This window comes from Meriones unguiculatus, chromosome 2 (assembly GCF_030254825.1).
Source record: "Meriones unguiculatus strain TT.TT164.6M chromosome 2, Bangor_MerUng_6.1, whole genome shotgun sequence".
NCBI lineage: Eukaryota > Metazoa > Chordata > Mammalia > Rodentia > Muridae > Meriones > Meriones unguiculatus.
The window spans coordinates 92,690,252-92,702,641 of NC_083350.1; the positions used below are offsets into that span (position 1 = coordinate 92,690,252).

The following is a 12,390-nucleotide window of genomic DNA, read 5'->3' on the forward strand; positions in this document are numbered from 1 at the left end:
CTTTTTAACAAGGAAATGTGTTACTTGTACCAATAACTGAAGAAACAGGAAACATTTGTGACTATATTTATTTCCTGGCTTTTCTAAAAATGTAATGAAATATCAAGATAAATGGTGAAAGTTCGAGAAAGGCCAGGAGAGTGTGAAGAAGTGTGCAAGCGTCCCTGAATCTACAGATAGATCACTGGGAAATTAGCTCAGATTAAACTCTGAGCTCCCAGGCAGCCAGAGCAAAGAGAGACACACTATAGATCAATCGCTGTTTTCTATAAGATGAAGGATGCATCCAGTTTCTTTTGAGAGGCAAAGCTTTTAGACTAAAACTACACTAGAAAAGTAATTAATTACTCATGAGGGACTTTTATGGGCAGTGGGTTTAAGGGTGACTGTTCTTACTCAAGTTTAGAGGAATGTCCTACACACCGCCCTCCACCAGTCCCTCACAAGCATGAGCACAGAAACACACGCGTGCGCTTTTTGTTTGGGTTTGTGTCTGGAGACGTGGTGTTCTGTAGCTCCTCGGACCCGATATGGCGCAGGCTGGCCTTAAGCTCCCAATCCTCCTGCTTCTGCCTAATCCAGAGGGACAAACAGCATGAGCACCTCATCTGTGTCACACACAATGTTCCTTACAGGCTGTGCTGCTTGTGGTACCTTGACAGAGCAGAGCCTGCTCTCCTTATGGGATGCCATTGTATGTGACCAGACCGCGCCTCAAGCATGATTAAGACCATAACTGGCATAGGGAGGTAGGTCTCTGGGGCTGAGTCCTGGGCCTAGGGGAAGTTATCCAGGCAGAATGTGTAGAATACTGCCTTTCCTTTCCCAAAGCAATATGCCCTCCCTTGGGCTTAGGCCCAAAGACGGACTGGGTGGTGTTAGGGAGGAGCAGATAAAGGCTTTAATTCTGTGCTTGGCTTGACGGAGGCTCATTTCTGAGAGAACATGAAGGTCTCAGTAATGCTGAAGGCAGAGTCACAGTCTCCTGCCAGCCCAGCTACTGCATAGTCAGCTCCAGTGCCACAACAACCTGGGCACTGGCTGAAAGCACTACCCTGTGCTCAGCCTGTAGGGCAGGAGAGCCTGCTACAGCCTAGGCTGCAGCCCTGGCTTCCCTGGAGAGGGGTGTCAGAGAGGATCTGCTGTCCACTGAAGTGCCACCTCTGTTACTGCTGGGACACTGCCGCCGCCCCATCCTTTAGTGCTGCTAAGTCTTTCACGGTGCAGCCACAAGCTAATGTGGGCCTGGTTTAGTTTCTGGTTCCCCAAAAAAATTATCACTGTGGATGTAGCTCAGTTGGTAGAGTGCTTGCCAAGCTTGCCTAAGGCCCTAGATAAGTCAGGGGTGGTCCCTGGCCCACACCGTAATCCTGGCACAGAGGAGACAGAGGCTGGAGAGAGTTTAAGGACAGCTTGGGCTACAGACCCTGTCTCAAAAGAAAAAATATTGTACAGTTTTGCTTTCCCAACAGTTGTCCTTCGTCTCTCTTATCCCACAATAAGACCAGCCCTGACACATAGTAGGTATTCCTTAAGCCTTGCCTGAATTTAGTTAATGACTGAGGCTCTATGTTAACATCCAATATAAAGGAAATCAGAGTCGAATTTGATGTTAATAAAAACACACACTTTCAAATCTGTTCTGCCCCATGCTTGACAATTGGAGGGTGAAATTGGTTCTGGAATGATTTGCCTGACCTTGCATTTCAAATAACAAATCAGTGATGCAGAACCAGATGTTGCAGACATGGGATGCAGGAAAGAGGCCTGACCTGTTTGCGTGGTCTTCTGGGAACCAACAAAAGGAGTGTGCTAAGAACTGTCTAAGTACCATCCCTCCATGATGGGCCCTGCCTGGGCCATTTTATCCTCAGGATGCTGTAATTGTTGTCCTCATTGTACTGGTGTGTAAACTGAGGCAGAGAGCTAGGCCTGAGGTTGGAAAACTGACAAGTGGCATAGCTGAGAGCTGATCCCAGTCTGATGTCAGAAAAAGCTGTCACAGCCTCACTGTTGCCAAGTAGATACCCAAGAATTACAGAAAAACAAGGCAGTTTTCTTCTAGTCTTTTTTTGTTGTTGGGTACTTTATTCTGAAATGCACTGGTTCGGGTTACTAAGAAGATGATCTCAGTGTCTTGTATTTCTAGAAATTCCCACACCCAGTGTCCTCTGCATGGGTGCTTCATTCCCATGGCGGCACTGTGGTACTTAGTGTGGACATGAGTTGGCTACAGAGGTGGGTTTTCTAGGGGAAGTAGATTTAGAATCCTTTGTCTTTGTTTAAAAGGGGAAAGGAGCACTGGATCTCATGTAGCCAGGTTGACCTTGAACTCAACTACATATAAGGGAGACATTGAGTTCCTTACCCTCTTGCCTCCACCTCCTATGTGCTGGGACAGGTATGAGTTACCACATGTGGTTTATCTTGTGTAGGGGACCAAAGCCAGGCCTCCTGTATGCTACATAAGCACTCAACCAACCGAGCCACACCCCCAAGTGACAGGCTTTAGGCTAATACCTGCAGAGACAAGAGGAAGGCAAATAACTCACTCAGGGATTCTAGGTTTGGTTGGATAGTCTTTCATTTCTACCCTTTGCTAAAACTCCATCCAATGTACTAACAGATTCTATTAAAACTCAGTTAACAGCAGTCACAAAAAATCTAATCCTTACCAGTGTTTTGATAATGAAAAAAAAAAAAAAAAGGTTTTACCCCCAATCAAAAGACATGTGAAAACTCAAATCACCAGGCTAGATCTAATGTGGGCCCTTTGCATTTACCTGCAAACTAAACAGATTTCAGGAGGGTTACCAAATCAGCATAATGTCAAAACAGCCAAGTGATAGCCTGCGCTGGCTAGAAAGATCTGGGTGGCTCACAGTTTTTGAAAGCTGACACTTACCATTGCAGAGTGGCCGGAGTGGAGTGGGGCTTGGAGGCTCTATTATTTTCTTTTTCCTCATCTGTCAAAGGAAAGAAAAAGGAGCTGACTTCAGCTGGCAATAGAAGGAGAAAGTCAAAGGCTGCTCAGTAATTCCAAGTTTCAAAAGAAGAGGTCTCCCTTGGGTGCTGATGGTTTGAAACAATGACATCTTGCATTCCCAACATGCTAGCCTCATCATACTCCAGTAAAAAGGACACAAGAAAAGTGTACTTTTTTTTTTTTTTTAATCAGACAAGATCTCTTGTGTAGCCCTGGTTACAGATGGAACCCGGAACTTACCATATAGACCAGGCTAGTCTCAAACTCAGATCCACCTGCCTCCCAAGTCCCGGAATTCAAGGCGTGCACCCCACCACCCCAACCCAGAAAACTGACTTCTATAGAAACACTCAAGTCTGTTTTTCCTTATGTGACAGCAGAAGGTGGTTCTGACAAACTGCCGTCCATCGTCACTGACTGTTAAGATGCACCTAGCCACTGGCTACTTAGACATTTTGGACCCTGACTCCATGGTTTGAGGACTTAAGAACGTATCATCCTCACTCACTCTGTGAATTGAATGTGTCTCTCCAGTATTCATTCAGAAAATCAACCAACCCCAGGAGCTGGCTTGGAGGTGGGACTTGTGATGCCTGTGATTAGGACCCAGAGAGCCGTCATGTCATGTCCATTCTGCACTTAGCACATGCCAGGAGTACACGCCAAACCTACCCATAAGCCAGGAAGAAACTCCTCATTAGAGCCAAGTCTTCAACATTTTAGCCTTCAGACCACTTTAAGGGATTTTACTAGAGCGACTGGGCCGGACACAGACATTTGCCATGTTGTGCTCCTTGACAGAGCAGGCAGGACAGGGTGTGACGGCTGGGTAGGAGTTCAGCATGGGGCAGGTCATCAGCCTCTTTTATAAAGGGCTGGATAATAAATACTTTAAGGTTTTCAATCCAAGAGGAAGAGTGAGAATATGAAAATAGCATGATGAAGCTCATTATTTTATACAATTAATACATGCTAAGAAGTTAGTTTCTAAGAGATCGGTTGGTGGGGTTTTACGCATGCTTGTAATATCCAAGCCCAGAAAGCTGAAGTATGAGGATTAACGGCTCATGGTTAGTGGCAAGAGATGATTCACAAGGGAAGGATTCCCTGGAACCCTATGGCAGAAACAGAGAACAGGCTCCTGAAAATTGTTCTCTGGCCTCCATATGTACTATGTATCATAGCCCATGCACACATTAATAGATGTTAAAAAATAAAAAAAGAGCACATGGTTAGATAGGTACAAAATGAGATGCTGTCTCAAAGATGTGCAAGGCCCTGAGTTTCATCCTAGCATTTCAAACAAAGAAAAAGAAGGGAAAAGAAAGAGATGAAAGAGAGAAACCACATTGGCCAAACCCACAAATGTACTGAACAAAATTTAGCACAGAAAGGCACTAGTACAACCAAACTGACAGTAGCGTAGGGTGTGTAGACAAGCAAGGGAGTCTGTCCTGCCGACACCGGTTGTCCTCTACAGTCTGTGTTCAAGAACTATGCTCAAGCTGCCCCCCCTTAAACCTTAGCATGTTTTATGTGAGTTCATGCTTTTGTGCCAGGCCACATTCATAGTTCTCCTTGGTTGCACACATCCTACAGGCTGCAGGTTGAGAATGCCTGATCTACTCTCCTAAATCTTAAGATTGTTTCAATAAAGTTGAATCCAGAAAATATTTTCTCTATGAAAATAGATTGGTATCAGTATAATTCTGATTAAAATATTAGGTTCAGGGGAAAAAAAATCAACTTCCCACAATTAAATGGAATCTGTGGGAGATTCTCTGGGCAGTAAAGAAATGGGTGAGAAGCAGCAAACCTTTGACTGTCAGAGAATGGAGGCCTGAAGACAAGGTCCATGTTGAAGGCACAGAGAGAAGGCAGGGAGCTACATGAACTTCTAAATTCCATGCTGTGTCTCATTAATGGGCCTCAAAATGGCTGCCTCTTTGTTTAGTAAGCCAATCCCATTCCTCAGTTAATAAAACCCACATCCATTGGATGTTCTTTTCTGTCACCCAAACCACAGTGTTGATGTAAACATTAAGAGTTCTCAGGGACAAAAATGTCAGAAAACTCCACACATTCAACACTGTTCTGTCTGCTTTGTCACCCCAAGTCCCTTCCACACAGTTCTTGTTCCTTCAAGAACTGGGCAAACACCACCTATTGGAAGCCTCATCAACACCAGCTAAGACAGGAACCACACATTTGGTTCTGTCCTGCTATCACCCAGCAGTCACCTCCCAGTTGAACCGCCTGGGCATGCATTCATCTCCTTTCCTTGAGGGCTAGTTCACTGAGATGGCAGGTGAGTACCCAAGTCACCTTTGCGCCACCTCCTCCCAGGGCCTCAGTACTTAGCACCTTTAACTCTGCCATTTACAGTTGTTTAAAACCACTACAACAAAGGTGATTTTACAGCATAGTAAAGAGCATGGCTCTTTGGCTGCCATAAGAAAACCATCAGTATTCAACTTCTGAAGTTCACAAAAGAGAAACAGCAAAGTACTACTTGGATTTCGGAGAGGAAGTCAAGTTGTAAATAATTATAAATGATGATAACAATTCCCAGGGCTGGCACGTACAGGGAGAAACGGACATTCCTCAGCTCCAGCCACACAGTGTCAACGCATCATGCAGAGAACCTGGTTCCCAGCACTGACACGGCAGCTCACAACTCTCTGTAACTCCAGTTTCAGGACATCTGACCCTTCAAACACCACCTACGCATGTATGTAGACACATGCATGCAGGCGGACATTCTCACACATAAAATAAAAAATAAATACTTTTTTTTATAAAAAAAATAGATACATTTTTTAAAAGAATACCAAAATAATACTAACATTCTCTAAAAAAGCATTGGGGAGAGGCACTGTGCATCACTTTCTACAGGCTGTCTCATTTGATCCCTCTGAGCAGGGCTAAGAGGAAGTTATGTAAACTTACAAATTAAGAAACAAAGTCTTGTGGAGGCTACACAACCCCCCCTCCCAAGTCCAAACCACAGGTGGCACTTGATACCTGGCCCTAGGGTGGCTCCTGATGACATTTATGCAGTATGGCCTTTGATCTCATCATCAAACAAATGCTTTCTGCCTCCTGGGCTCCTTATGCCCTTTGGGCCATTTGTGCCTCTGTGCCCGGCTCTGAATGCCTGGCCTCCTTCCCTCAGAGGGTGTCACTCTCTGGCCTGACCCTCATACATGGTGACCCTCAGTCCTAATTCTCCTGAAGGACTGGTAACTTTCTAACTCACCAAATATTCATTGAACGTCTCTACACTAACAGGTGTAAAGTCTCCGAAGAAGCAGGCTCACCCACTGCTCTCACCCGCTGCTCCCTTGAGCTCAAGTTATGAGCTAAAGAAGGGAAAATTACTTCAACAGAGTGTCACTGGGTACACAAACTGCACTTAAGGGCAGACCCTGGCCCAGCAGATAGCCAACACAAAATGAACTCAATGATATTTGGGGAGGGTTTTGGGTTTCGTTCTGTTTTTTTCTTTCTTTCCCCATACAAATCTTTTGCTTATATATTATGGTTTTCAATTTTGTTTTTATGGGTTTCTGAATGTATATAAGCGTGTGTATATGTATGTGTTTTCTTTGGATCTTTTTCCCCCTCTTTGTTTGTTTGTTTTTTCCTATCTTGGTTTGTTTCTATTTTATCTTATTATTTTTTTAGATGCCTACTTCTATTCCAATAAGAGAGAGAAGGGGTGTGGATTTGGTGACTGGGAAAGTGGGGAGGATCTGGGTAGCTTTGGGGAAGAAGAAACAGTAATCAGAATATATTGTATTTTTTAAAAATCTCTTTTCCTGCCAGGCATGGTGGTGCACACCTATAATCCCAACACTCAGAGGGGCAGAGGCAGAGGCGGGCAGATCTCTGTGAGTTTGAGGCCAGCCTGGTCTACAAAGTGAGTCCAGGATGGCCAAGGCTACATGAAGAAACCCTGTCTCAGAAAAAAACAAAAACAAACAAACAAAAATCTATTAAAAAACATTATTAGCTAAATAAATAAATAAATAAAAGTGCAAGTCCTGGTCAGGCAGTGTGGAGATTGGGTCCAGGATGTTATGGCAACAAAGAAGGTGGGATGTGAGCCTGGCCTGGGATCCGAAGGAGCCACCAACCAGAGCAGGGGTATGCTTAAGGAGACAAAGTAGCCATGATGATGGAGAGGTTAGTACATGGCCTGCCCAGCGCCTTTGCAGTTGCCTAGGCTGAAGAGCCTCAAGTCATACTAAGACTCACCTTGTAAGGTGTAATGTCAGGCCCGCGGGATTCCTGGTGCCTTTACTCTCCACTACCCACCTGCTGGTCGTGCCAGTTCTGGTTTCCAGCACAGCACAGGCACCTCCTTAATCTGTCTCCCCTACAAACTCTAGGCTCAAATCATGGTTCCACAGGGTGCTGGTCATGCAAGCTGGAGAAGAAGCCTTTCAGCCTATCAGTTCCTCATCTGTAAGGTAGAGAGACGAGACAGCACCAAACACACAGAGCCCTGACCCAGTGCTGCCAGTGTGTGTGCTATCGTTGTGTTCCCTGAGCCTCTAAAAGCTGCAGCTTCTCCAACAAGGTCCCAATGCAGGTTGCAGTTCTGCACAGGGCAGGCTATTGTACTGACTCAGTGGTCCCATGGCCCCTTGTCCTCTCCCTAGTGGAGCCCTCACTTCAGAGTAGGATTACCACTCCATGACTGTCTTAGCCTCTTCAAGCTTCTGTAACAAAATGCCATAGACTAGATGGCTTAGAAACAACATGTCTTTTTGTCCACTTCTGGACCTTGAGAAGTCCAAGATGAACACGGTGCAGAAAGAATTCACATCTGGTGAGGGATCTCTTCCTGGTCCACTGGTGCTGTTGAGCATACGTATGCCTTGCTCTCCCTCCTGACAGAATGGAGGAGACGCTTGCTGGGGCCTCTTTTATAATGGCACTCATTCTATCTTGAGGACCCACCTTCACGCTCTGACCCCCTCCCTAGACCCCCACCTCTAAGTACTACCACTTTGGGCATGAAGTATCAGCATTCAAATTCTGGAGGACATAAGTCTTTAGCGGACAGCTATCTTGCTGGGTCACAAGCTCCAGCAGTCACAGACCCAGCTCTGGGTGTCTCTGGCACCAACACACACCATAGGCTCAGGAAATACTTATGGATTGAACCCTTCCCTCTGGTTTCAGACAGCATACAGAATAATCACACATGGAGGGGCATGCATGGAAGGACTTGTAAGGTGCCAAGAATGTGCTAAGCCCTTCGGGAAGCCTTGTTTAGTTTTCACAGCTGCCCTAACATTGAGTGAACTCCCACACATTGTAATGCCAAATGCATTGCCTAAGGTGTTTAGGGCTCATCAACATGAGAGCAAGTTATTAGCACTTTCTCCTCTTCCAGAGAGAGAAGGGAGGATCAGAAAAGTACAGCGATTTGTCTAAGGTCCTGTGCATACTGGTAAAGATGATGATCACATCTTACTCTACAAAGCATCCCAGGTGAACATCCATGGACCTGACTTTCTCTCCATCCTGCAGTAATGGGCTGAGGGGTTAAAGAACATAAAGAACAACCCCTGGCTGTTTTTTCCCAGTGGTTTAGTCCCTGTCCTGATTAAATTTGCCACATCCAGGTACCTGTTCTAGAACATTTTCTGCCTTAATGCTGATTGGCAAGGTTTAATGTGGTGGGAAAGAGTTTCTAAATTAATTACCTCTTCAAATCAAAAGAGGAAAGGTTCAAGTTCATGGAAGTCTTGAGTTTCACTTCTAAGTGCTAATTCTATTTCCTTCCATTGTGCTGGCCTACCCACACCTGGCCAGGCCTCACCTGGTGGGAACAGGTAGTTGCAAATGTTTCATTTCCCCCAACTCACCCCCTTTTTCATCCACCTCAGAGCCCCGGCTGATGAGCAGGGTGTGTGGTACCTAGGCTTTTGGCAACCCCAACAGCAGACCCTTCTGGTGGGAACAGGGCTGAGTCCCAGACAAATCGGCGGTGTTGGCAGCATCATTCTGTTTCCTCCCCCTCTTCTGGGTGAATTCCTCCATGGCCTCTGTCTAGGGAGGGGCCCATCTAACTCAGATGTGAAACTCAAAAAAATTTGCACAAGAAAAGTTTGATGCATTTTCACTACAAAAAAAAAAAAAAAAAAAAAAAAAAAAAAAAAACCTTTCAAAACTTTATATGTGAGGGAATAGAAAATGTGCCATAGTTTTCAAAAACAATGGCTCACTTGGAAAAACCATAATTGTGATACACACGGTGGCTCATCAGCCCACTACAGAAACAAGCTCCACAAAGCCAGGGGAGAAAGACTTGGGCAGAGTGTGTGCTATTGGTGGGGGTAAGAAACTAGTCATTACGACTCATTTTCAGTGTGAGGTGGGCTTCACTTCAGGTGACTGACAGATAAACAGAAGGCACTAGGCCCCTGTCTTTCCCAGGTGGAAGCTGGCATCCTGCTTGCCTGGGCACTTTTTACCTTTTCTAGAAGTTGAAAGGCTACCCACATCTGCTACATGACTAAGGCCCCAAATCAAAAAAGGGGAGGAGATCTGGAGGCCTGGGAGAGTGCAGAATTTGAGATGAGGACTATCCTAGAAAAGGAAAAGAGTCTACCTCCCTGAAGACCTCAGCCAGTGTAACCCAAGGAGACAGAAACACACTTAGGTTTGTGAAAACCACCATTTTGTGCCAAACTGGCACACCAGCCTCCCCCCCCTTCTGTAGGCTGATGCCCGACTTTACAAGGTTGTAAAGAAAACTGCTTCCTTTTCAATGCTCTTCAGTGCTCTAACTATGAGGAAATGGTCTGTCTTCATCAGTGGAAAGAGAGTAAGATAGTCGCTGATCAGACTCTGCCATGAAACCATGAGAAGCAGGCATCCTGCCTGGCGGGGTCGGGGGGCAGTGAGTGGTTCTTCCTCTGTGGAGGACTGTTTGATAGACTCTGCTGAAATCCCAAATGTCCTTCCAGCATCAGCCTTACTCCTGGGCTACACCCAGACACACAGGAATGATGCAAATTTAGGGCTGTTTATCTCAGCTTGCTTGTAATGGAAGCTTGGAAGTGACCCATTGTCTGATTCACTAAATGATGACACATTCCCATCCTGGAATACTATGCAGCTGCTAAAAAATATCTAAAAAGACTGAAATGAAGAGTGAGGATGCCTTCTATCTTATCCCCCCTTTTTATTTCAGACAGGGTTTTATGTAACCTAGGCGAGCTTCAAACTCATGATATAGCCAAGGATGACATGAGCGCCTGGCCCGCTTGTGTGTACCTCCCAAGTGCTGGCATTACAGGTGTGAGCCGCTATGCCTGTTGACCTCTATCTTATAAACACAGAGCACTCCTAGACTGGCACTGAAATGAACACATCAAGTCACAGCACAGCTTATATGCATAGAATTTAATGTCACTTGTGTGAGAAGAAAGTGACAACATATATTCACTTTTTAAAGGTAATCTATTTCTTATTTGCATTAAGAAATACTGGAAAGGGCCTTGGAGAGATGGCTTAGAGGTTAAGAGCACTGGCTGCTTTTCTAAAAGTTCTGAGTTCAGTTTCTGACCACCACATTATATCTCACAACTATCTATAATGTGTTTTCTTCTGAAGCACAGGCAGACATGCAGGCAGACATTGTATACATAATTAATAAATCTTAAATATATATATATTTTTTTAAAAAAAAAAAAAGAAAGAAAGAAAGAAATGCTGTAAAGAAGCCAGGAGTGATGGCATGCTTGTAATCCCAACATTTAAAAGTCAGAGGCAGGTGAATCTCTGTGAGTTTGAGGCCAGCCTGGTCTACAAAGCGAGTCCAGGACAGCCAAGGCTACTCAGAGAAACCCTCTCTAGAAAACAAAGCAAAGCAAAAAAGAAATACCAAAAAGATGTATTTTTGATATGAATAAAAGTGAAGACAGTGAGATGGCTTAGCAGGTAAATGTACTTGCAGCTGAGCCTGAGGATCTGAGTTCAAGACCAAGCCCCACACGGTGAAAGGAGAGAACTGACTCCTGTATGTGTCTGGGGTCACCACCAAACAAACAAATAAATAAATATAATTTAAAAAACAGAACCAAAAAAAGAATGAATGAAAATGGTCACTACTGAGGAGCAAAAAAGGAAGAAGAAGGTACAGGGATGTGGCAAGACTTCTAAAGAAGGACTTAAAGTATTTTGGCTTCTAAACCATATGAGTGTTTTAGCTATTCAAAGCACTCTAATTAAAATTGAAGAAAACAGTATGACCATGAGGGGGCTTGAATTTCCTCAAATGGTTAAGTGGTTCTGGGTTCTCAAACCCTGACACATAATTCAGCTCTATAGTCTATTTGCCTCCCTTCCCTCCCTGTGCTTCAACAAGCTCTTCCTGTCAGCTGCTGGGCCCCAGGCTATGTGCTCCAGGCTGTACTATACTAGGGAAATGTGATCAAGCTCCATCTCTTGATACAGTGTGGCCACAGGTAAGGCAGGGAGGAGCAGAGGGTCCCTGGCTGGGATGGGAGCACAAAGGAGGGGCCACTTTCTTCCCACCAACTGAGCGTAGAGAAAGTGGGCTGGAGAGGCCAGACAGGCAGAGGAGACCCTAGGGCCAAGCTGGGGAACCCTTGACATGGAAGCAGAGATGGAATCCAGGAAGAACTCTATATCGGTGCCTCATTTGCAAATTGGCAAACCTTGCATTACGGCACTAAAGCCTCCTGCTGACACCCCAGGAAGGCAATTGCATTCTTCAAAATGGGCTGGGGTGTGTAGCCTGACAATAGAGCACTTGCCTAACATGCATGGCCCCAGGTTCTATGCCTACCACCACAAATGATAATGATCATGATGTTGGTAGTGGTAAAGATGGTGCTGATCGTGGTGGTGATGCTGGTGGTGATGCTGGTGGTGGTGGAGTGATGGTAGTGGTAGTGATGGTGACGGTGGTGATGATGTGGTGGTGGTGGCAGTGGTGATTGGTAGAGGTGGTAGTGATGGTGGTCGTGATTATGGTGGTAATTTGGTGGTGGTGGTTATGATGATGGTGTTAGAGATATGGTGATGGTGATGATGTGGTAGTGGTGGTGGTGACTGGTAGAGTTGGTAGTGATGGTGGTCGTGATTATGGTGGTTATTGGGGGGTGGTGATGGTTGTGATGGGGTGGGGGTGGTGAGTGGTGGGGGGGTAATTGGTGGTGGTGACGATGGTGGTAGTGGTGGTAGTGGTGGTAATGGTGGTGGTGATAGTGGTAATGAGTATAAAAACCCTTTTGTTAGGATTTTCCTGTAGGACACATCCCTTATTTCTGACTTTAAGGCATTCTCTAGCCTGGGCAACTATCTGAGGTCTCTCTGCCACTGCTGTCAGGGAGCTTTCACCCACAGCTTGATGGATT

General features: G+C 45.3%; 1 protein-coding gene across 4 annotated transcripts in view; it reads right to left on the reverse strand.

Moving 5' to 3' along the window:
- Rfx4 (regulatory factor X4) overlaps window positions 1-12,390 on the reverse strand; it is a 153,553-nt gene that overhangs the window by 103,295 nt on the left and 37,868 nt on the right. For all 4 annotated transcript variants that reach the window (XM_060377831.1, XM_060377830.1, XM_060377833.1 and 1 more), the window contains exon 3: window positions 2,906-2,966. In XM_060377831.1, the coding sequence (XP_060233814.1) occupies window positions 2,906-2,966 (61 nt within the window). The remainder of the gene's footprint in view (window positions 1-2,905; window positions 2,967-12,390) is intronic.